The 24379-nt window shown below is 37.2% G+C and overlaps 1 protein-coding gene and 1 long non-coding RNA gene across 3 annotated transcripts; one reads left to right on the top strand and one right to left on the bottom strand.

The window, feature by feature from the left end:
- Window positions 1–377: 377 nt before the first annotated feature.
- Window positions 378–2640, bottom strand: LOC136244553 (uncharacterized). 2 transcript variants are annotated; one of them, XR_010695421.1, is made up of 6 exons: window positions 2488–2640; window positions 1060–2431; window positions 833–1013; window positions 739–781; window positions 624–686; window positions 378–571 (listed from the first exon to the last, which is right to left on the bottom strand). It is a non-coding gene; the product is annotated as an uncharacterized lncRNA (long non-coding RNA). The 2 variants fall into 2 exon arrangements; XR_010695420.1 differs by having other exon boundaries at window positions 833–1002.
- An 11446-nt stretch (window positions 2641–14086) lies between these two features.
- LOC136244082 (hemicentin-1-like) lies at window positions 14087–23217 on the top strand. The gene is made up of 9 exons (XM_066035602.1): window positions 14087–14423; window positions 16056–16376; window positions 16688–17023; window positions 17214–17555; window positions 17737–18060; window positions 18208–18549; window positions 19389–19724; window positions 19928–20251; window positions 23055–23217. Exons 1-9 carry the CDS (start codon window positions 14087–14089, stop codon window positions 23195–23197), a joined length of 2805 nt encoding a protein of 934 aa, XP_065891674.1. The 3' UTR covers window positions 23198–23217.
- Window positions 23218–24379: the final 1162 nt, after the last annotated feature.

Raw genomic sequence — 24379 nt, 5'->3', positions numbered from 1 at the left:
AGAAATGGTCAAAACTCATTTGTATGTATGCTAAAGCATGCCACAGTATGCATGCAGTTATAACACACAAGCGCAGTATATATTTGCAATGTATGTTGTGTGCATGTGTTTTATTGAAATTTCAGTTGATTAGGTTATGGATTCACACTGAATTTCATTGTTGATTTCAATGCAATTTTAATTTTCAAAGCATTCTTGGCCCAATATATTGCTAGGTTTACTTCAGACCATGAAATCTCAATGAAATTTTAATACAATTGTGAATGATATTCAGGGGCGTACACTGTTAAAACAGTTGGCTGCATGCCTCCTCACACCGAGCACACCATTTGTAGTGTGTATTACTGACCATTTCACCCATAGTATGTAATGTACACTATTATTTTGGTATGATTTAAATACTGCTTACAATTATATGCATATTTTGAAATATTTCTAATTACAATTATTATTCCAGGGTTTCTTGCTAAACCAGCCAGCGCTGATGTCTTGAAATCAATCATACGGAGATGAATGGTAGCCTTAGGAACTCTGTTGTCATCAGTATGACCTATTTCCATGACCAATGTTTCTAGGGTAGCATGATACTGTGAACAAATGAAACCAGTAAAGAAAGTTCTCACCATGCACAGTTGAAATATTGCCTGGAACTTCTTTCAGCTATTGCAGCTACATTACAATTCTGTCTATAAGTGACAAACCCCATTATATAGTCGTACAGTACATACAAACGTATACCTCAGTCAAGCACATGATACATGCCGGAATTCAAATCAGCATTCTGTGAAGTCAAGTTGAGAATACATTAGATCATTGCACTTCACAATCTTACCATGTTTTGGTTGTCTACCCATCGAACCTGAAGCAGTGTCACTGTGTACTTACATCAGTCTCAGGGGGAATGGGAGGGGGGTGTCTGCATGCTATGTCGACATCGTTGAAACTACAATGCATTGACAGCAACTGCGACTTTATGTGCCATGACTCTATCCTGGTCCTTGCCTAAGTGAAAACTATGAGCTAATGGAAGTACCACACTATGGCGTGAGTGTTACCAACCTGTTATCCAGCCGCTAAGCTGGAACCGGCCAGACTGAGCATGGCCACTTATAGGGGAATTTGTGATTTGCGCATACTCGAAGTATAAGGAACATAAATAAAACTGGACGTATAAATTTATGAGACAACTGGACAAAACATAAAAAAGCAGCTAGCCCTATGAGGTACTCTTGTGTATTAATGAAGGTTTAGAATTGGTTGCTAATGTTTTTCAAAGCTTTCTAGCGAGATATTTAGAGAGAAACTTCGCTAAGAGGGTGGTTTTGCTCATACCCATGCCTGATAAGGACATTGGCATAACAGCCTTACTGTTGGCATAACAGCCTTACTGTTAAAGCTTCGGAGCTCAAACCCCCAACATAACATTGCTGTGAGCTCGTTAACAACAAGACGTGTTCAGTCACAAAATCGCACTACGTGTTCAGTAGAAATCTCGACTTCAATATCACCGTACATTTCCACTGGCGAAATTGAAGTCGAGGTTTCTGCTGAACAAGCAGTCCGATTTTGTAATTGAACATGTCTTGTTGTTAACCAGTTCACACCAATGTTGTGTCGGGAGTTTGAGCCCCGAAGCTTTAACAGTGAGGCTGTTATGCCAATGTCCGTATCAGGCATGAGTACGAGCAAAACCACCCTCTTATCGAATTTTCTCGCTAAATATGTCGCTAGAAAGCTTTTAAAAACATTAGCAACCAATCCTAAACCTTTTTTAAGGCCACTCCAAATAAATTTTCTGTTTCCCGTCCTGGGCTCAGGCTTATTTGCATGTGGGCGGTCCATTTCCATTATTTCATTATTACGGTTGGCAGCTTTTCAAGCCATTGTTTGCCTGGCCCAACCATAAAAAGGTGCATAAAGGCATGCTTAAGCTTGTTCCTTCCTTTTTAAGTTGCAAAAATAACACAAACATGAAATGTGTGCCAACTTGATAGCACTGCTGACACCGTTTCGAGATGGCTTTTACTGAGCCTGTCAGTATGCAAGAATAACCGGAAAATAATAGAAGAATACGGAATAATGGAAGTTTTAGAGCTGACAGTAATCAGATGCGGGCGGTGGACGGGAAACAGAGAATTTATTTGGAGTGGCCTAATATATAAGAGTACCTGACAGAGCTGCCTTTTCACATTTTGTCTATTTACTGCCAACTTCAAAGGCCTGCGGCCTAGCCTGGCAAGTTAGCGCTTGCCTGGGCATCTACAAGCCCATTAAATAATAATAAAAGTTTTATACGTCCAGTCATGCGTAAATTTTCGTGACGCATGAAAAATCCGTAAATATGCTCAATTCACAAATTCCCCTATAGGCACAGTAGTACGAAAGAGTTATATGCAGCACTTGGGCGACCGTTAAATGTGTTTGTAGCTGCCTACAAAACAGTAACGTTAACACCGACAAGAAAAATTTGTGATGTCTGAAACAAACCTGCTCAGTCATGTCAGTGGTCTTCCGACTCAGCTCCGCTCGCCCGGCTCCGCTGCACCACTGCCACTGATGAAGCAACCTAACTTTTAACAGTCTCACTTTTAGCGTGGTAGCTACATAAACAGGGGGTGACAAACTTCCAAGTTTTGTACTAGTCTCGTGCCCAGCCGGGCTCGCGCTAATGCGCAAGCGCGAGCCCGGCTGGGCACAAGACTAGTTTTGTACTAAACGAAAAGCGGGTAGTTATAAAAACCGGAATCGAAACGGGAAACGAAACAAAACGAAACGAAATCAGCCTACACTCTAGTAGAGGACAATCACTATATTATGCCTAGAATCAATAAATATCCTCTGCGACCAACAACATGGTTTCCGACCTAGAAGATCATGTGAAATCTATAATAGAAAAGTTCTGAATAATTTAGATGTAATCCAGTTACTATATACCCTCACCCCTGTAAACATGGTGTTTCATAGTCACCACAGCTCATCATTTTACTGATTACATGCAACTCAGACTTGAAACAAGTATGTCGGTATAAACAATGCTGGTTACGCCTCCCTCTAATTATTCCAGTTTCTACTAACCAATTGTATGCTCATGATAAACAGTTTTGTAAAATGTTGATAGTTAAAAAAGAGACGACAGTTGGCCATCCTAGATGGTTCAGCATGGCAGATACACACAATGCAACAGGCAGCCCGCTGAATGTTCTTGTCCAATTAAGGGTCCCATATACTGGTTATGAGTGTTCAAACAAGAAGATTGGATGCACCAGGCTTCTGTATGCCATGGATTGACATCTTCAGAGCACTCACAAAGGTTGCATGCACTTATTGAAATTATAGATGCTTGGGTACAGATGTTACTTACGTCACAACCATTGAGTTGGTAGATAAACAGGGATAGTATTGCATGGTGACCTGCTACCATATAGCCTAAACATTTCAAGGTGGAAAATTTTTGCTGATTTTGTGGTTTTAGGGGTTACCAACGAATATTTTAGCCTTGAAATATTTAGAACTTCATACAGTCTAATACATTTTGGGAGTCTTTGCAAATCCGCAAAAAAATTATTTTTAGCAACATTGCTCAACCTTGAAAATCTAGGCTATATATGGTATACTTATAGTATGTTCAAGTTGAGCTGAATCCTCAAAAACATTTAATAACTCATGGATACAATTACACACGATCTTGAAATTTGGCTCATTGTAGTACTGCTTGACCTGCTAAAAATATTTCAAAATGTTTTTGTTCAAATGTTTGACATAATATTTACGGCCAATTAAAATTTTCACAATACATTTCCTAAGGAGAAGCCATATAAGTACAGTGTCCATTACAGCCCTTTTAATGGAGCCAAACCATACATGTCTGTTGTTGACACCTTTGCTGTTACCAATAATCATCTGGTTGGCTGAAATGTTAACTCTGTTGAGAAAAAGTCCACTTTTAATTTTTAGCTGTTTTCAGGATTCAGCTCAACGTGAACATACTATAGTAAGATTACACACTTGGCTATGTTAATCATATTTGCCAGGTTACACCAAGTGTACAAATGTTGTTACTGCATGGTTGAATGCATGCCTAGTACATTTCACCACACTTCCAGTTATACATACGTGCGCACAGTGATTTAAATTTTGTAGGGACAAACATTGCCTTATCACACAAAATTACAAACAAAAATTCAGGTAGTAAAATGAAATATTGCATTGTGTAATGTGTTACTGAAATATACATATACATGAGAATCTGTCTACTCTTACGATTCGTTTACACTAGTTACAAAGTAATCTGGTAAGTGTGGTTTGTGTCCTTATACAGTTCTGCAGATCCTTGCGGAGGAGGCTGGAAGCATGTACACGAGTATAATTGTTCTGAACCTCAGGCTACTATAATACCTCCCGCTTGATGGATATGAAGAATCCGTCATGTAAAATTAAAGTGCGGCATTGAACTCCAATTTCTTGTTGAGCTCAACTATGTCACCATTATTCTGCTGTACTATATTATAAAGTTGAAATTCTATATACCTTCAGGCACTTATACGTAGGAATTTATATTGTTTTAAAAGCCATTCCAAAGCCAAGTATTGACATAAATGCAGCTACATACGGTAATGAATACTCTCAGTTTCAGCTACAGTACAAACTGAATGTTCAGGTTTACATTTACATGCACAAATACAATATTAATTCTTGAGGCATCTTATAGGGATACTCATTCAGAATTTACAGACACATTTTCATTTCCTTATATCTATAGTAATTCTGGGAATTGTTTTATTGAACAGTGTATCTTTCCGATATTTACTGCAGCAAATTTAGTACTCCTTACCATCCCACCCCTAAGTAATATTCTAGATCCATTCTCTTGTAGAGGGGAGTCCCAATAGAGAGATAGTGTGAACAGTCTGCCAAGAAATTAGCATACAGTGTACAAATTAGTACCGTACGCAAGGAAATTTTGATGTCAAAAAAATTTGAAGAATTAGTATGAATCGTCAATATTTAATTCGTCAAACTTTAACTGATTAAGCGCCTCTGTACTTTGTGCTGTGCAAAAGCATGTAAAACCAGTCTTAGTAAATACATTTTGAAGGCGCTTAGGCAAGTCCAAGCATTTCGTCAACTTTTAATTCGTCAAATCTGCACAATTGTGAATTCATCAAATTTTTTGACGTCAAAATTTCCTTGGTAGTCTCTTGTGAAGTGCACAGAACTACAAAAAACAGCAAAGCGAATCCTCGGCAGACAAATGATGGTCACCACTCAGTGCTGTTGCTATAATTCAATGCTACCACCTTAGTGAGTTGGAATCTTAATAATTTTCATAGCACTTATGATGCTTCCAACCCCCTCAACTTCTTAGTGGCTCTGTACTCCTCTTGTCCACAACCTTGGATTCCACCATGTAACTTCTGCCCTATGAATACACGAATTGGACTGTGACACTTGATTCACTATGACACTGTTTAGACCCACACTATGACCATTTACAGATCAAAAGTAAGTAAGAGGCCACTGTGAAACACAAATTCAACTCAGTAATCTACACACTAATTGAGGAGAAGTTATGTAGCTAATACTTATTACTTAATTCAGGCCTTAATTTACTTTTTAAGGTGTTGAGGACAAATGTCCTTACATATTCACAAATGTACAGACATAGAGTCAAATTGTATAGACATCAGCTAGAGAAGCATTTTATATACACTGCTGGAAATGGAATAGAGAGTTTCCATTGAAAATTTTGAGGCACACAAACCACATAGCTGCATCATATCACCAGGCTGTGGTCATTACAGCTGCTGGTGATAGCAGTACACAAAGGGGAGGTGGAATTGGTAAATCCATGGGTTGGGAAAATGTACAGTAGTATCTCCTAGCAACAAAGTGACAGTTATTGTTAGCACTACAAAGAAACGTGCTTTTATGGGGATGGTATATTCAGCGGAAAGGCGGAAACAGCAGAATCATCATTTACAGATTATGAACAGCCTTAGAATACCCATCACCAGTTAGTTACCCACTGTTAAGTATATTAATACAGGTCATAGAACTCACCACGATTAATTGAAGCACACAGCCTTTGTAGTACCAATTTTCTGTCTTCTTGCAGCTTGTCATCATCTATGGCAGTCAATTCTTAGACTGTAGACTTATCTCAAGCCTCGTCAATTGATTTAATGATCATCACTCTCCAATTAACATACCATATTGATTGATTGATTATAACACCATATTTTAAAGCGCATGTTACTATAAGTGCCTTATATTTATGTACCAAACATGTGGTAAGAGCATTCTAGAATGTTCTTTAACTTATGTGACTGATTACCACATTTTGAATTGTAGAACAATTGGTATTGAATGGTCAGGCTTAGCCTTGGGTGGTCATACTCTATTTTCTCGGGGTGGCGTTTACAGATTTTCAATTATAATCAAGTGCCCCCTTTGAAGGTGCTTCTAGTAATATGTGCTTCAAACTATGGAGTGTGAGGGGTGAGGTATGACCACACTATAAGAATTGAAGGCCTTAGATGATGTTAAGCTATAAGAAGATAGAAAATCGGTGCTACAAAGACCATGAGCTTTTAATCGTGGTGAGTTCTATGAGCTGTATTTATATATTTAACAGTGAGTAGCTAACTTCTCGAGGGGTCCTTCACTTCCAGAAATGTCGTCGATGACCATGGAAATTTGGCAATTTTTATTCGAAATGTAGGAATTTTTGTTGGAAATTCAGAAATATTAACTGAAATTTTAAATACATAAATCCGTACGATTAAAAATTTTATAATGTTTGGCATTGAATTTTGATTATTTCATTAGTGTAAGTTATATTGCATGGATTTATATGTGTATATACACGAGGCCAGATGCAAGGAAGAGGGGTCACTATCAATAGAAGACGTATAGCGCCATCTAGATTATACGCACTAACATTTGTCCGTAATCTGCTTCGTAAATTTGTTGTATACTTTTGAGCTGATTCGATTCCCACAGTGCAAAGGCCACAGAATGTACTACAACTCAAGCTACAACTTCGTAGCACCCGAGAATTTCCAAGACAGAAATTCGGAAATTTGGTAGAAATCTATCCAGAAATTAGAAATTTGGGTTGGCAAATTTCCACATTTCGAAATTTCGTAGATGAATTTTGTATGTGAAGGACCCCCCGTAACTTCTGATGGGTGTTCTAAGACTGTCCATAATATAATCTGTAAATGATGATTCTGGTGTTTCCACCAGTTCCGCCATTCCGCTAAATATACCATCCCACTTTTATGGTACCATGCACTATTGGTTTTGCAAGGACATGTGTGTCCACCCAAAACTAATTATGTGCAGACATTGTGCTATTTGTGCGGATTTTGTCTGTTGACCGCACATTAATTTAAGGCCTGTAATTATCAATTTCTATAGAACCAGACACAATCCTCTATTACCACACTCATGCCATTACATTGAAACTTATGTCATGTAATAGCCGTGATGTTTTGATGTTTTACGGAACCTAGGTCACTATGGACGTACAAAACATGGGATGTTCTATTAGCATCTCAAAAACTACAACTGCAAATCTGCTTTTGTTCTTATTCACTATACACCCATATTGCCTGTGGAGTATTGTGGCTAAAACTGCTTAACTGTGACTGTGGAACGAATTTCACATTTGGTCAAAAACTTCTGATTAAAGCATACTTTACGTAATCACTGACTTTTCTCCAAAATTTAGCACTGGATATTTTCAGGGCCGCCTACAGGGGGGGGGGAACTAGGGCAATTTGCCCTGGTCCCATTAACTGTAGTAGTTATAGGGACCCACACTCTTGATTTGCCCCAGGCCCCCTAGGATTCTCTTGGCGGCCCTGGATATTTTGTTACTATATATATACTGACAAATTAAATATCCCTCCTTCACTGTTTCTTCGAACAGTCTCTAATAACCATTGCTGAGTAGAGTTACAAAAAGTAATACGTCCAGAAGAGCATCAATTATTTCACATGATTTCCAATATTTCTACATGATATAAGATCAGATGTAATGGCATCCCATAAATATTTGTGTTTTCGGATCCTCTATACAATAGGCATACTTCAAAAAAAATTATTTACTACAGCACTCAGTCCATCTGCTGAACTAACCAGTAATGCAGTTAACATGGCCTTTTAGTGTGGTGCGGGTGCACTTTAATTGAATACATATTTTACTACGCTGGACAACATGACACAAAACCCTAAAGTGTGTCTCATACCTTTAGTTATTGCCACGTAGTCCTTGTACCACTGGCTCCACAACTAGAGTACAGCCACAACTGTTTGAATGAATTATTTTAATGGGCGCATACAAGTGTTACAAAACTTCGCGATTTAAATATTTGTATGAATTTGTAAATCGAGTCAATTTTGACTAAAAATAGAGTTGGTTTTAACCGAAGCTCTTTACTTGAAATCGAGTAGGTTAGTTTCAGAATCGAGTCGGTTCTAACTTGAAATCGAGTCGGTTTATTTTAGGATCGACTTGGTTTGCAATCAAACCGAGTCGATATTATCACCATTGCCAGTGCATAATTTTGAAACAAATGGCACACCATAGAGTCCCAAACCAATCAGGTCCCCCTCTCTGGGTGGTCCTGTTTATCATGAACTGCACCACCAAGCTCAACAGTCGTTGAAATCTAGACAAAGTACTAGCTATCCTTGCATGCCAGATGGGGGTGGCAAATAAAACATGTGGTCATGGCACATTGCACACTTTCTGTGAACACTATAAGGAGAAATTGCTTATAACTCCACCACCCTATGATGGATTTTTATGGAATAAGTGTTTATGTGATCCTCAGGGAATACTACACAAGACTAAAACCTACTTCCATTCATTTTAAAATTCTTCCGGAATCATCACATGTGCTTTGCACCCTCTATCCTCATAAGGGGTCCACAAGTCTTGATCACCTTATTCTTGTGCACTTAACAATAATGTATTAATTGTGCATGTTCCCACACTTGATGGACATTCAACTTTATAAAGAACTACAGTGAGGCTAGTAAAGTTAATTTTGCTTAGTGTGCTTGAGTTTTATGATCTATGTCTTCATGTTTCCTTTGATCCAACTGAATATGTAAATCAACTTGTCCTTCATATATTTAAGGATTCTGACCTACTGGGCCATATATCCTCCTACTTTTTTACTTTGATGTAGGGCTTCAGTGGATAGATGATCAGCTTGTTACCCATAAATTCCAACAAGGGAGGAATTATGTATAATGCAGCTTTCATTTGTGTTTTATCTTCTTTTAGAAGAAATCTGGATGTCATCTGGATAACTGTGGTATTGGTATAGGAAGTGACATCTTAGAGGTTTTACAGGGGATGTTCACTAATTATGTACATAGACATTGTGAGTGAATAAGGTGAAATACTGATACCCACAAAACTCTCATGCAGCTAGATCTCAACATTAGATTTGCCACTTGTTACAATGGTACAGTATTTTGTACCTCTAAACATACCTCTACGATAGAACTTCTCATTTTGTGTTTTAAAAATTGCTGTAAACTCCTCCACTCATCCACTCATATATATCACAAAGATGATACATGTAGGCCAACATGGCTAGAGATTACCTACTACAAAACCTCTCTAGTATTTTGTCGTACAGTATAATTTCATTTTCATAATTTGGAGAAATGCATAGTACGTACGTATTTGAAATTTTACAAGTTTACCCTGTTTGTTTAATTGTTAGCTGTTAGAGAATTCTGTTAAAAAACATTAAACACCTTGACAACATGCAGTTTTCATGAGAATATAGAGATTCAGAGAATATTCCATCACTTATACCTGTTCCGCATAGACTTGCTGTATGATGATTGCACAAGGTATACAGCCATCTAAACAACCACAAGTTGGGCGAAATGTTACATCAACAAGAGTATATCAAAAATGAAAGCTACCTGTATGTACTCTATTATTGCAAACAGTACAGTTTATGCAAAAAAAAACACAAGAAGTACAGCCAAAATAGTCCTTTGTATTACTGTCTGAACTAGTTGGTGATCCAGCGTCAGATCCGAGATAATTTTCACTCTGCAGCTGCATGCACATCACTACATAATGTACGGCACACAGGCTTTGTTTTAGGAGTGCACCTCACAAAAAAAACCAAGACCCTCGCCAAGACCACACCAACCATCTGGTTGGTTGAAATGTTGAGAAAAAATCTTCCATTTTTAGCTGTTTTCTCACTAGGGTTCAGCTCAACTTGTTCGCGGTCTGACCCACACAGCTGCTAGAACAAGCCAGCTGCAAGGATCTGGCCTACAAAAGAAGAGAAAAAATCTTTCATTTTTAGCTGTTTTCTCACTAGGGTTCAGCTCAACTTGTTCGCGGTCTGACCCACACAGCTGCTAGAACAAGCCAGCTGCAAGGATCTGGCCTACAAAAGAAATATATAATCCCAGGAAGCTACTATCAGGCCTGCCAACCCTCACGGATTTACCGTGAGACTCACGATTTCACTACCAAGCTCAAGGTCTCACAAGCAGTAGCTCTAAACTCACGGATTTTTAGTTAAGCTTACCAATTCTCACAGATCATCAACGTAAAACTCACGATTTTCCCACTTTCAAGGTCAGGCCAGAGTCAAAGCTCTCAGATGCTGGCCTTTCCAGTTCTCAGGGGATTTCCCCGGGTGCGTAATTGTGATACAACTAATAATAGAGGCAAGATCACGTGATTATAAAGGCGGGCATTGTGGCAAGGATTCGACTTCGGCCTTCTATTTAATAGCAATACATTGGATATTTAATAGCAATACATTGGAAAGTATTTGGAACAAGATGTGGAGTTGATTTAAGCGGTCAGAACTCTGATCAGAATTACCAACCCTAAGGGGCTTAGTTTGCACGTCAGACAAGAGACCCATACAAGAGCACCTACATGTTTTCCTGGGTTTGTAGCTTATACAAATGGTATGTACTATGTGTTTGGAGTATTGCATTTGCTTGCATCCTCTAGGATGAAATTGACACAACTCTAAGTCATCATGTGATACTATAAGCACCTAGTGGCTTATATCAAGAATGTTCCATAGTCCAGTCAAGTGTTACAACTTCACAGCAATAAAAGAGCAACTGTTTCAACACAGTGGTGACTTCTGAGTAAGTACATTAGCTGGTGAAATAAGACTCGTGCACACGTTTACTCAGGTCTAGAATAGATTAGTGATGCACAACATGTTTTAAATGCTATATTGATGCCCATATAAAGATGGGCATGTGTATATGTGTCAGGGGCGGATCCAGGGGGGGGGGGGGGGGGGCTTTGGGGGCTGAAGCCCCCCCCTTCACTATTAGGCTTTACTTGATTAATATGCTGAGTATTATAATGAAATATTGTCTTAGCATAATTATATGATCACTAATAATACAAATACTACATCTTTCCAAGGTATTATCAGTGGATTTATGCTAAAGTTTATGCTACAAGGACCAGGATCAGCATTGGAGGTGTACAAGATCGAGATACTCTAATAGAGCAGTCACCTAATACTCTAATAGAACATTCACTAGAAGCATATAGTTGGTTCTGTTATGGAATTTTTTCTAGTCTGCCTGCACCTATACATACAATGAAGTGCATTGGTCTGTTTAAAGGGCTTCCTTCATCTACTTGTGTAGTTAATATGTATGGCAATACTTAATTCAGCTACGCAATTTCCATTGAAAATGCTCTCAGATTCAATCTTGTATTGTTAAATTTCAAAATTTTCCACTTTCAACATTATTATTCTAACATGCACCTATTCAGTGTTGTACAATTGTGAGAAGGTGCATCATGTACTTATAGTTGTCTGAACCTACCCAAACTTTTCCATTAACAAAATGCTTCAGAGAGCCATACCTATAGCTAATCTAAAGGCAGTATATTAGGCCAGGCCAAGTTGATTCACAGATTATCGTCCGGGATTTTTGAAAAAGTCACACGGGCGGGAGGTCATTTTTCATATTTCATACTTTTTTAACATGGAAAAACATTTAAAAAGTAGCTTCACACAGTTGCTAGCTACATACTGATTGCAAGCTTATTTGATTACGTCACAATTTATACTTACTCGTTTATGCAATCTCCCTTTAGAAATTAATTTATTGAAGGTTCTAACGAGTCCAGGCTGGGGATAATCATTACGTTTGTTGCACACACCATATTTTAATATCAAAAACGAGTTCGGGAGTGTAAGCAATGATTATCACATGAGAAATAATGAATTATGAAATTATGGCTCTATTCCTAAAAACCCATGCGGGCGGTGACGATAAACTGTGAATCAACTTGGCCTGGCCTTAAATATCTACAGGCAGAAAATATTATGAATTTTATGTGGAAATGTCTCAAAATTGCAGTATTTTAGCATCTATTTTTCAAAAATTTCCTGGGGGGGGCATGCCCCCAGTTCCAGCATGCTGGGAAGTGTGTTTTGCACACCTCTACCCAAGAGATTATAGCCCCCCCCCCCCTTTTATAAATCCTAGATCTGCCCCTGTGTGTTGCATGGTAAAGGTAACCTACGTGCCCATTGTATGGGCATGGGGGATCTTACAACTTGCTGTGTCTGCCTATAATAATGTGTAGATATAGCAGTCAATTCTGGAATTCAAGACCAAGTCTCAAGGTTTTTCTGTTTCCTAGGTTGGCAGGCCTGTACTATGGCGTGGGGGATTCCAGTCTAAAATTACGATGGTAGTTATATATCCGTTTACAATGACTTATACACGAACTTACTCGGCAATTCGCTGGGAGAATAGTGTGATGCATTCAGCGCCTTCATGTCCATTCCGAGGCATACCGTGACATTCAGCAACAACTTGCAGCCGATTCACCTCCACTTGTTACGCACACAGGCCAGTTATATCACCAATCCACCGCTTCAGGAAGAACCATTAAGATGGTAGCCTCGACTTTGTCTCTATCCCCGGTTCTTATTTTCACGTGAAACATCACGCAAAATATCACGTGAGTCCTTGAGGGAAATTTGAGCGTTTGAACGAAGTTTCTCTTAGCAAGTCACTTTTAGTAGAGCTTCTAAACACTGAACTTGAAGCTTTTGCTACTGATTTAGCTAGCTAATCTGATACTGAAGCTGTTATTATGCATGCATGCAGTGTTTCCTATGTAATATAATAGCCAATCTTCAGTAACTGTATGCCGGTTCTCCATTCAACAAAAAGTAGTGATATTCTGTGCCAAAAACAGCCCAGCTGTAAAAAAAGGTGAGGCCAAGAATGCACAAGTACATGTCCAATTGTTCATGGAGTAACTACAACCAAAAGACATGATATCAAAATCTGGCCAAGAAAGCATTTACAGTATAGGCACTTTTATGCATTCATTTTCTATATGCTTCACATTATCACATCCAGCTAGCTGTACATGTGTGCTTGCAATATAAACAATACTACTGAGATGATAAAAGATGATTACACTACATTGTTACCAAAATTAATTTAACTAAAATTTTACAATTGGTTTCTACTTGGCCATCTTTTTATTTTAATATATACAGTGCAAAAAGATGGCCAAGTAGAAACCAATTGTAAATTTTTAGTTAAATTAATTTTGGTAACAATGTAGTGTAATCATCTTTTATCGTCTCAGTAGTATTGTTTATATTGCAAGCACACATGTACAGCTAGCTGGATGTGATAATATGAAGTATATAGAAAATGAATGCATAAAAGTGCCTATACTGTAAATGCTTTCTTGGCCAGATTTTGATATCATGTCTTTTGGTTGTAGTTACTCCATGAACATGTACTTGTGAATTCTTGGTCTCGCCTTTTTTTACAGCTGGGCTGTTTTTGGCACAGGTTATATGTAGTATTGCATGAGCTAACAAAACTGTGGTGATATGATGGGAATACTTGTGATTTGTAAATCCTTCAAGAAACTTGTGTTAGAACATATTTCTAAGTTATATAACATGGAATTTAGTGGTAATTGCATCTCTCCTTTATTGCACCTCTATACTTTAAAATTCTAAAAGCTACATACCATTTCTCTTTTCTTCTTATAACAGTGCCACCCATGGTCACACAGCTACCAGGAGACATACTAGACATCACAGCAGGAAATGGTATAATTCTAAGGTGTATTGTCATGGCAAAACCACGAGCTATAATTCAGTGGCTCAGAAATAACACAGTCTTAAAAGATGACATTACTTCCAGTAAAGGAGGTGATCCACTTATAATAACTAACAACATAACAGGAAACTGTACCATCACTGATCCTCCTAGTCAGTGTGTATCATCCAGTACACTACAGATATTCAGTGCTGCTATAGATGATAGTGCAGTGTACACATGCCTTGCTACAGATGATGCAGGCAGTAGCACAGCCTCTCTGGTGCTGACTATTAATGGTAAGATTTTGTACATGTGAAGTACTAACAGCGCATACATTTGTTAAGTATTCTTACATGTGCATACACACAAATATGTTCACATCTCTTGGGCCACTTTTAACTTGTCTATCTATAACCTATAAAGTATGCTTTCATTGACATTCCTAAGAGTTGCAAGACAATGAGTGTGTAATACTGTTCAATAATTGAGTCAGCATCCAGAATATCACTTATGTTATTGAGTACTCTAGAGCAGCAGTGCCTTGATTTTTCTCGTCACAAGTGTCAAGCTATGCTGACTTCACCAAGCACTACCTATATACAAGTACAAATTTGAAAGGGGTTTACAGAACCCCATAAACTCTCCTTCCTCCCTCTTAATTTAAACTATGTTAAATTCTTCTTGCAAACATAGGAAACACCAAAATACTAGAGATTAGCATAACAAACTATGGGAAATGGAAAATGCATTATAACTTGGTAGGGATAAATCCAAAAGAAAAATATACTCCCACAAAAGAATATAATCCCTTCATGATTACACTATTCTAATAAATCAGTCAACTGTATAGCTGCACTTATACAGCTGTGAATATTTAAGTGATCATGCAAATATTGTGTCAGCTGTACTTGTGTTGACTTCAGGGGCGGATTCAGGGGGGGGGGGGGGGGGGGCCTTGGGGGCTGAAGCCCCCCCCCTTCATATTTAGGCTTTACTTGATCAATATGCTGAGTATTATAATGAAATTTTGTCTTAGCATAATTATATGATCACTAATAATACAAATACTCATAAAACCACCTTATAAACATCTTTCCAAGATATTATCAGTGGATTTATGCTAAAGTTTATGCAACAAGGACCCGGATCAACATTGGAGGTGTACAAGATCGAGATACTCTAATAGAGCAGTCAGCTAACTACTCTAATAGAACATTCACTGGAAACATGTAGTTGGTTCTGTTATGGAATTTTTCCAAATCTGCCTGCACTTATACATACAATGAAGTGCATTGGTCTGTTTAAAGGGCTTCATTCATGCATCTACTTGTGCAGTTAATATGTATGGCAATACTTAATTCAGGTACACAATTTCCATTGAAAATGCTCTCAGATTCTATCTTGTATTGTTCAAATTTCAAAATTTTCCACTTTCAACATTATTATTCTAACATGCACCTATTCAGTGTTGTGCATTTGTGAGAGGGGTGCATCATGAACTTGGTTGTCTGTACCTACCTAAACTTTTCCATTAGCAAAATGCTTCAGAGAGCCATACCTATAATCTAAAGGCAGTATATAAAATATCTACAGGTATGAATTTTATGTGGAAATGTCTCCAAATTGCAGTATTTTAGCATCTATTTTTCAAAATTTTCCTGTGGGGGGCATGCCCCCAGACCCCCCTAGTTCCAGCATGCCTTGCATGCTGGGAAGTGTGCTTCACACACCTCTACCCAAGAGATTAGTACCTTGAGTTAGCCCCCCCCTTTTATAAATCCTAGATCCGCCCCTAGACTTACCTAGTGTTCAATCAATCAATCACTCAATCAATCAATCAATCAATATGGGTGATGTTTGCATTCCATTCAAAATTAAACTCTGACATGCTATACCAGCAGTATGTAATGATATCTTATTTGTTGCAGCTGCTGTACACATTCAAGTGTTTCCACCAGTGATCAGAGTGGCAACACCTAGTGCTGTGACATTCACATGTATGACTACTGCTGAATTTTCAACCAATATCTACTGGATACGACATGAAACTAGAATAGTTAACAATCACAAGTATATAATGACATTTTCACTTGATGCAGAAAACTGTTCTGTCTCAGCTGTTGGTCAGTGTGTATCATCCAGTACACTAGAGATATTGGACGCTGATGTGTCTGACAATGGATTGTATATTTGTTATGGTACCAGTGATGTTGAAAATACTACAGTTACTGTTGAGCTAGTTGTAAATGGTAATATGATAAATATATACAAGGATATAAACATTACACTTTACAATGTGTTGTCAAGATGTTGGTGTTATGTAATTTGACTATGGTATTACATGTATAACTGTTGCTAACTTCACAGTACACAGCAAAGAAATTAAGTTAAGATGGTGGCCAAACTTTAGAAATCTATTATTGTACAGAGCAGTATATAACTACTGTATGTGGCTGTGTAAATGCGGACAGTCATATTTCTAGACTTTTTTCTATGTATATTTAGTTTGTCTAGATATATACTGTTACTTTTTGTAAATGTTCCTTTTCAATCTTCACAGTTCTTTCCAGCATAACACAACCACTTGTGAGTAGAACAGTTTTGTTGAAAAGCAATGTCAACTTCACATGCAGTGCTACTGCTAAACCAAGAGCTGTAATCAACTGGTTCAGGAATAACAGCCTGCTAATGCAAACTATTCACGATGAAAATCATTTTGTTATAGTAACTAGCAGTATAATGGGAAACTGTACCATCACTGATCCTCCTAGTCAGTGTGTGTCATCCAGTACACTACAGATATTGAACACTAGAGCAGTTGATAGTGGAGAGTATACTTGTATTGCTACCAATGAGCATGGAAGTGATGCAATGACAGCCACTTTAATAGTCAATGGTAACACGTTTATGCATGGAAATTAGCAATAAACACTTAGTTGGATTCTTAACTGAATTGCATTCTCATTAGCTCATTTCAAAACCTATTAGTATTGTATTTATTACTTTTCCAGGCTATATATTTGAACTATGTGCATGTCTTCATTTTTTTAGATTCTTTGATTTTACTATATTTCGTTTTCTTGTAGTTGGCCCTATTATCACTCAACCACTCGTGGACAGAATACTGACATCAAATGAAAATGTTAATTTCTCTTGTGTTACTACTGGTACACCACAAGCTGTCATTAGTTGGTTAAGAAATAATAATGTGCTTATAAGTAGCAACAGTTTAAGTGATGGAGGAGTTCCAGTTGTAATATCTAACAGTGTAATGGGAAACTGTACCATCACTGATCCTCCTAGTCAGTGTGTGTCATCCAGTACACTACAGATATTGAACACTAGAGCAGTTGATAGTGGAGAGTATACTTGTATTGCTAGTAATGAAGTGGGAAGAGATACAGCAATATTTAATGTAATAGTCAATGGTACGTCAGTGTATATTGCAGGTGTAACCTTAGTCCTCATACAGGATGGCATATTGCAGAAAAACTATACTGTAGTGCAGCATTATTTAAGGATTTATCCTTATTTTTCAAAAAAAAAATCAATTTGTATATGGCAAAATTTTATTTTATGTATTATAGTGCTTTATTTTCTCTCACACAGTTTTTCCTGTAATCACTCATCCACCAGTAGATGTAAATGCTAACTTAAGTGAAGAAGTTAACCTTACATGTATTGCCATTGCTAAACCACAAGCTACTATTTACTGGATTAAAAACATGAAGACTGTTATTGGTAATCATTTAGGGAGGATGGTATCTAACAGTGTGATGGGAAACTGTACCATCACTGATCCTCCTAGTCAGTGTGTGTCATCCAGTACACTACAGATATTGAACACTAGAGCAGTTGATAGTGGAGAGTATACTTGTATTGCTACCAATGAGGCTGGAAGAAACATAGAGACAGCAAATTTAATAGTAAATGGTATGATAACATTGTAAAGCATGTGATAATCGAATAACATTCTTGTAGTAACACTTAACCAACTGGCTAAACAGTGGTACACAAACCATAATATGCAGTGTCAGGAAATGGCATGACTGTAAACCATTCATTCTTTCTTTACTACAGTTATCCCCATTGCTGTCAAGCAACCAACAGACACAATGTTCAGATTGAGTGGCAGTAGTGTCAACTTTACTTGTGCTGCTACTGGTAAACCACGACCTGCTATTAGCTGGTTCAGAAATGATAGTAAATTATTAACCAACCATTTAAGTGGTGGAGGTATTCCAGTTGTAATAACTAACAGTGTAATGGGAAATTGTACCATCACTGATCCTCCTAGTCAGTGTGTGTCATCCAGTACACTACAGATATTGAACACTAGAGCAGTTGATAGTGGAGAGTATACTTGTATTGCTAGTAATGAAGCTGGAAGTGATACAGTGATGATTAACTTGATAGTCAATGGTAAATATGAGTACTAACTCTGGGTTTATATGCTCTATATAGTAACATGTTCACACACGTGTTTAGGCCGACTTGTGACATGCTTTCACCTACATGTACCGCATCAGCTACACCATAGACCTACCTTCATCCTCTTCTGTGTCCCATTTCTTTCTCCACTACCTTGATTCAAGGAGGGTAGTGCATATATTACCTGATGTGCTGACTATCAAGCTTATACCTGGAATCTCCATACTGACTGTATTGATTGAAAAAAAACACTTCTTGTACTGTTCTTCATTTGTAATCATGTTTACCTATATATACCTGCAGCTATTCTAATAGAAATTTAAACCCTTCTTCAGTAATGGCTATACAGTTGACAAACAGTATGAATTATATGTGCGCTGAAATATAGCTGTAGATACAGGTCACATTTCTAATTTCATAGCCTTTAGTTCTATGATACATGCTTAAAACTACCTAATTTTTTTTCCTTGTAGCTACTTGTATTAGAAATGATATGATATGATGATATATAATCTTTGATTTGTGGTCTCATGTATACCTATAGTGATTACATTAATTGATTAATAATTGCTGCAATGTTTTTCTTACTATGTACTTGTGTTCTGCAACAATGTATTACCTGTAAATTATGGGATGCCAATTATAAAGCATAAGAAAATACAGTGTTGCCAAAAAATGTTGCAATTATTCTCCTGACAGGCATAAAACAGTTACTAGCAGTATAATTTCATTCAGTATAATCACCACAATTTTTCAAAATAACAATTTGATGCTGGAAGAGCATGTGTAGGAGTGCATGTAATGACGTATGTACATTTGCTTTCCTGCAGTCGTCCCAATTGTTGAACCATTGATAGACAGAAATACCACATCAGGTGAAGATGTCAACTTTACTTGTACTGCTACTGGTACACCACAAGCTGTCATTAGCTGGTTTAGAAATGATAATGAATTATTAAACAACCATTCAAGTGATGGAGGTATTCCAGTTGTAATATCTAACAGTGTAATGGGAAATTGTACCATCACTGATCCTCCTAGTCAGTGTGTGTCATCCAGTACACTACAGATATTGAACACTAGAACAGTTGACAGCGGAGAGTATACTTGTGTTGCTAGTAATGAAGTGGGAAGAGATACAGCAATATTAAATGTAATAATCAATGGTACGTCAGTGTATATTGCAGGTGTAAACTCAGTCTTCATATCCTGATGTATAAAAATACAGGATTTCATAATGCAGAAAATTATACTGTAGTGCAGCATTATTTAAGGATTTATCCTTATGTTTTCGCAAAAGCAATTCATATATGGCAAAATTCGAGTAAATATGATTTTGTGTATTATAGTGCTTTTTTTTCTCACACAGTTTTTCCTGTAATCACTCAACCACCAGTAGATGTCAATGCTAACTTAAGTGAAGAAGTTAACTTCACTTGTATTGCCATCGCTAAACCACGAGCTACTATTTACTGGGTTAAAAACATGAAGACTGTTATTGGTAATCGTTTAGGGAGGATGGTATCTAACAGTGTAATGGGAAACTGTACTATCACTGATCCTCCTAGTCGGTGTGTGTCATCCAGTACACTACAGATATTGAACACTAGAGCAGCTGATAGTGGAGAGTATACTTGTGTTGCTGCTAATGAAGTGGGAAATGATACAGTGACTGCTCAGCTAATCATTGATGGTATGTAATTTGCATTAGTTAAAAGTCAAATTTGGATGGAATAAGATATTGATAATTGCATGTGTTGTATATAATTTTCTCTTGTTTACTAGGCAAATCACTCATTTACAAGTGTCAGTTTTATCTTGTATTATACAGTTCATAGCTCTGTTATAACCTATATGTAGGTTATAATCGAGTACATGTAGCTTACAAATTCAGCCATACGTATAATTATGTGTCCGGCTGTTTACTATCAGTTACCATCAATCAGTCAGTTTAACCATCAGTAACTTTAAGTTATACAACAACAATGTTGTTCCTAATTAACAGTCTTAGTATAAGGATATGGCAGTGGCCACATAACTTATTATACTGTATAGTGAGTACAATAGTAGCAAAAATTGTTTACTTTTTGGTAAAAACACCAATCTTGGTAAAATACTGCTTGGTTCATGGCATTACATCTATACAGTATGATAGTACTGTATATTAGAGACCACAAAGGAGTAGGCGTGGCTCATGAAATAACATCACCCAAAAACCAGCCTCAATTTTCCCTGACGACGATGAAGCACTATTGGTTAGGTAAAACTAAGCCCAAACAAGCCTTCAGATCGACCTGAAATGCTTTCAACAAGTTGCTACGGAATTACAAAAAAAATTAACAGAATTTTCTATTGACTGACTGACTGAGTAACTGACTGATGCCTTCAGACAAGCGTAACTCAATAATGGCTGAGACTATATGGGCTTGATTTTTTTGGCTGTTTGATGTTGCTTCAGCCTGAGAGGTACCTTTTTGCATACCGTAATATATACAATGCATTCTTCATGGACTTACCAGTGTCCTCCTTCATCTTTGCACACAGCGAAAAGTGTCGATTTGGTGGTAGCATGTGATGGTTTCCCTTCGTAACAGAAATTGTCACAGTATAGTGTGTGCTGAAACATAGCGTCTTTATTGGCAACCAAAAATGGCCAGTTTACACAACTGTGGCTTCACAAGTACAGTCCCTGGTACTTTCAAGAGTTCCGAAACATGCCCTAAACAATGATTTTCATTTGGAACCCTACCTTTAATCACTTAGAACACATTTTTCAACTTCTACAGAAAATTTGGTGCTTTACCAAAGTTTTGCAATATGGAAAATCGGGAATTATTATTGCTTTACAACGCTAGTGCATACGCAAAAAAAAAGACAGGTGGTATAGTGAGGTACAAAATAGGTGGTGTTGAAGGTTAGGTCAGTTGGTAACATGTGCCAATTGCAACTACCCAAGATTTAAAAATTGGAATAGGATCTTTGCAACAAAGGCAATAAATCAGTGATATTGCTTATACATGCAGCTATACTAGTGGTGCACGTTTGATTCATATATACATCAGTCACATAGCTTGTCTATTATACAAAAACAGCCAAACTGAAAAATGTGTAACACCAAAAAAGCCAGGGTGAAAACAGATATGAAATCAAAGGTGATGGCTAACAAATGGCTACCATAATATTAATCATGTCTCATGCATAAGCAGTCTCAAACAGTGAAGAACTGAATCAAGTTTGCTGCATTCGAGATATGCTTGGCTGAAGGCATTAGTTGAGTTAGTCGAATGTTCTGTTAAATAAAAACCTTTGTTGAAAGTATTTTTAGGGTTGCTCTGAAGCTTCCCAAAATATTACCCAAAAACCAGACTTGCTTTTTATTCACTTGCAACAGCTTGGCACTATTGATTAGGTATAATTGAGCCCAAGAATGCCTAGACAAGTACAAATTTTCAGCTGTACTATATGATCATGTATGTGCTCTGTACAGTTCATGTACAGCTCCCGTGAAATTACCATAACTCACAAATGGTTTGGGCAAATATACTGTACTTTCTTACTGAATATAAGCTAACACTAGAGCACACTTTAGTTCAAACCCAACTGCTAATTTGCTGTAGAATGCAAGTTATAATATTTCCCTTTAAACTAGAACTAGTCTTACAGTTTACACACTAGAGCCTTGATACTTTCATGATACACTACACAAAATAGTACAAACTATTGTGCATTTTTATTTTAGTTGTTTAGCTCTTCAATCATCAGATACTCAACTTCCGGTTTGACACTGCCACCAATCTTTCTTTTCACTTCCATGCTATTTGTCACCCGAAGTTGCTATCAAAAAACTGCAAGCGCTTTTTTTTAGCAAAATTACTACAGTAATTCATCCAAAATTTTCATGCCTTTTGGGTGAAAAATGACAGGCTAGTTCTATTTTAAACATAAGGGTGTAGAATAGTAAGGGGTGTGCCTGTTTCCTAATGTACAGATGCTAAAAATTCAGCAATAAGCCACAGACTAATTAGCGACCATAATATTTCCATCAAAGTAAAAGATAACCTGTTTTGCCATGTGACTTGGGAAGCCTTATGCAAACTGTACAGAGCACCCTTAATACCACAAATACAGAGACATTCACATAGGTAAAGTTCTATTTTGAGTACATTTTGAAGCACATTGCAAAATGAGCTTTCACAAATTTTGTTTGCTACTCACTTTCATGAAAACAAATCATCCATATGCATCTTGAATAAAGCTTTTACAATTTTGACTAGGTTGTGAAAAGCGTACAAGCTATTTACCATAAATGTTTCCAGATTTATATCCTACATAATAAGTTTTATACTCTTGGTTAATATTTACCTGGGCTCTCAAGTTTCCTAGCTTCATTTATACAGATTGCTTAATGCTCTGGTACTGTATTAAGAACCACTGAATAATAAAATTATACACTTTATCATAAATCACTCTTTCATCTAGTTGTGTTAATATTACAGGATTAATGGATGGAACAGGAAAGAATAGATCACCTTCAACAGTAGGAATCATCCTTGGAGTTTGCACATCATTTTTGATAGTGATAATAATGATACTGGTTCTAATTTTTGTGGTAGCCTTATACTATAGGCACAAGTGTTGAAAAAACCAGGAGATGAATAACAATCGTATGTAATATTTAATAGTTATACCATGGCCACGAGGGATTTTCCTGATATATATGCCCAAGCCCGAGGGCGCGGGCATAGAAATCAGGCAAATCCAGAGTGGCCATGGTATAAGTAATATATACCACTCTGGCATGTTCACCTAATAGGTGAAGGAAGACAAACCTGCATTCACCACATTACTTTTATACAGAGGTTTGCAAAAATCGATTGTGGGTTTAAATTGTGGGCACAAAAAAGAAATGATTGTGGGTTTCACTGGTTGTAGTGATACCATTTTAAACCAAATAATCACTTTGTGAATGAATAAAGTTACCTAAGGTGCTAAAATAAACACTTAGACATATAGGTTGTGAATGTTTGAGGCATCTTTTCGTGCAGTTGAAATGTACTCTGTAGAAAAACAATCCCCACATTGCAAAAATGATTATTTAGTGATGCTTAGTAACTGAACTATGCAATGCTGACTCGCTCAATTCTTTTTACTTCACAATAATGCCCTTAACTAAATCAACATGTTTAATTCAAACCCACAATGCAAAACTGTAAGCAGCTCTAATTAAAATCCACAATGCAAAACTTTAAGCATCTCTATATAAATAATCAAAGGGAACTGATGCTTTGTAGCTGACTCAGCATCAAAGGCAGTTGTGGTCAGGGCTATATCATGATAGTGCCCTAACCACAGGGCGATATCTAGATATTTCCCTGTGGTCAGGGAAATATGTGACATATAACCCTGTGATTTCCTTTGATCTGAGGTGTCAAAGTGGTATATATATAATGTGAAACTGTATAATGCCTGCTATGCATAGTTGGTTCATGTTTACCAGGCCCCGGCTGAAAAAAAACCAGCCATATCAAAGAGGTGATAAGTGCTCACTTCCGGGCTATTGGAAACAGGAAAATAAATACAAAACTCATTTGTATTTATGCTAAAGTAATTAACCTTGCTTGGTGGCCACCTCTTAAAGACTACAAAGACCAAGGTTCCAAATATTCTAAATGACTTCATTAATGAGAATACCTCATTTTTGGTAACATCTTTTTACAAAGACTACCTCTTTACAAAGATTTCATTGCAATAATAATTATAGCTTAATTGTAGTATGATCACTGTTGTACTATATACTCTGTATGGAAGTTTCTGTACAGTA

This window comes from Dysidea avara, chromosome 14, assembly GCF_963678975.1.
Source record: "Dysidea avara chromosome 14, odDysAvar1.4, whole genome shotgun sequence".
Taxonomy (NCBI): domain Eukaryota; kingdom Metazoa; phylum Porifera; class Demospongiae; order Dictyoceratida; family Dysideidae; genus Dysidea; species Dysidea avara.
Note: the sequence above shows the minus strand (reverse complement) of the source record. Positions and strands in the feature narration are given on the sequence as shown.

Excerpts from the sequence above, each read along its gene's own strand:
- LOC136244082 (XM_066035602.1), top strand. The coding sequence starts at position 14,087 with ATGGTCACACAGCTACCAGGAGACATACTAGACATCACAGCAGGAAAT. Across the intron at positions 18,061-18,207 it reads AGCAAATTTAATAGTAAATG|TTATCCCCATTGCTGTCAAG; the intron begins GTATGATAACAT and ends TCTTTACTACAG. Across the intron at positions 20,252-23,054 it reads TGCTCAGCTAATCATTGATG|GATTAATGGATGGAACAGGA; the intron begins GTATGTAATTTG and ends TTAATATTACAG.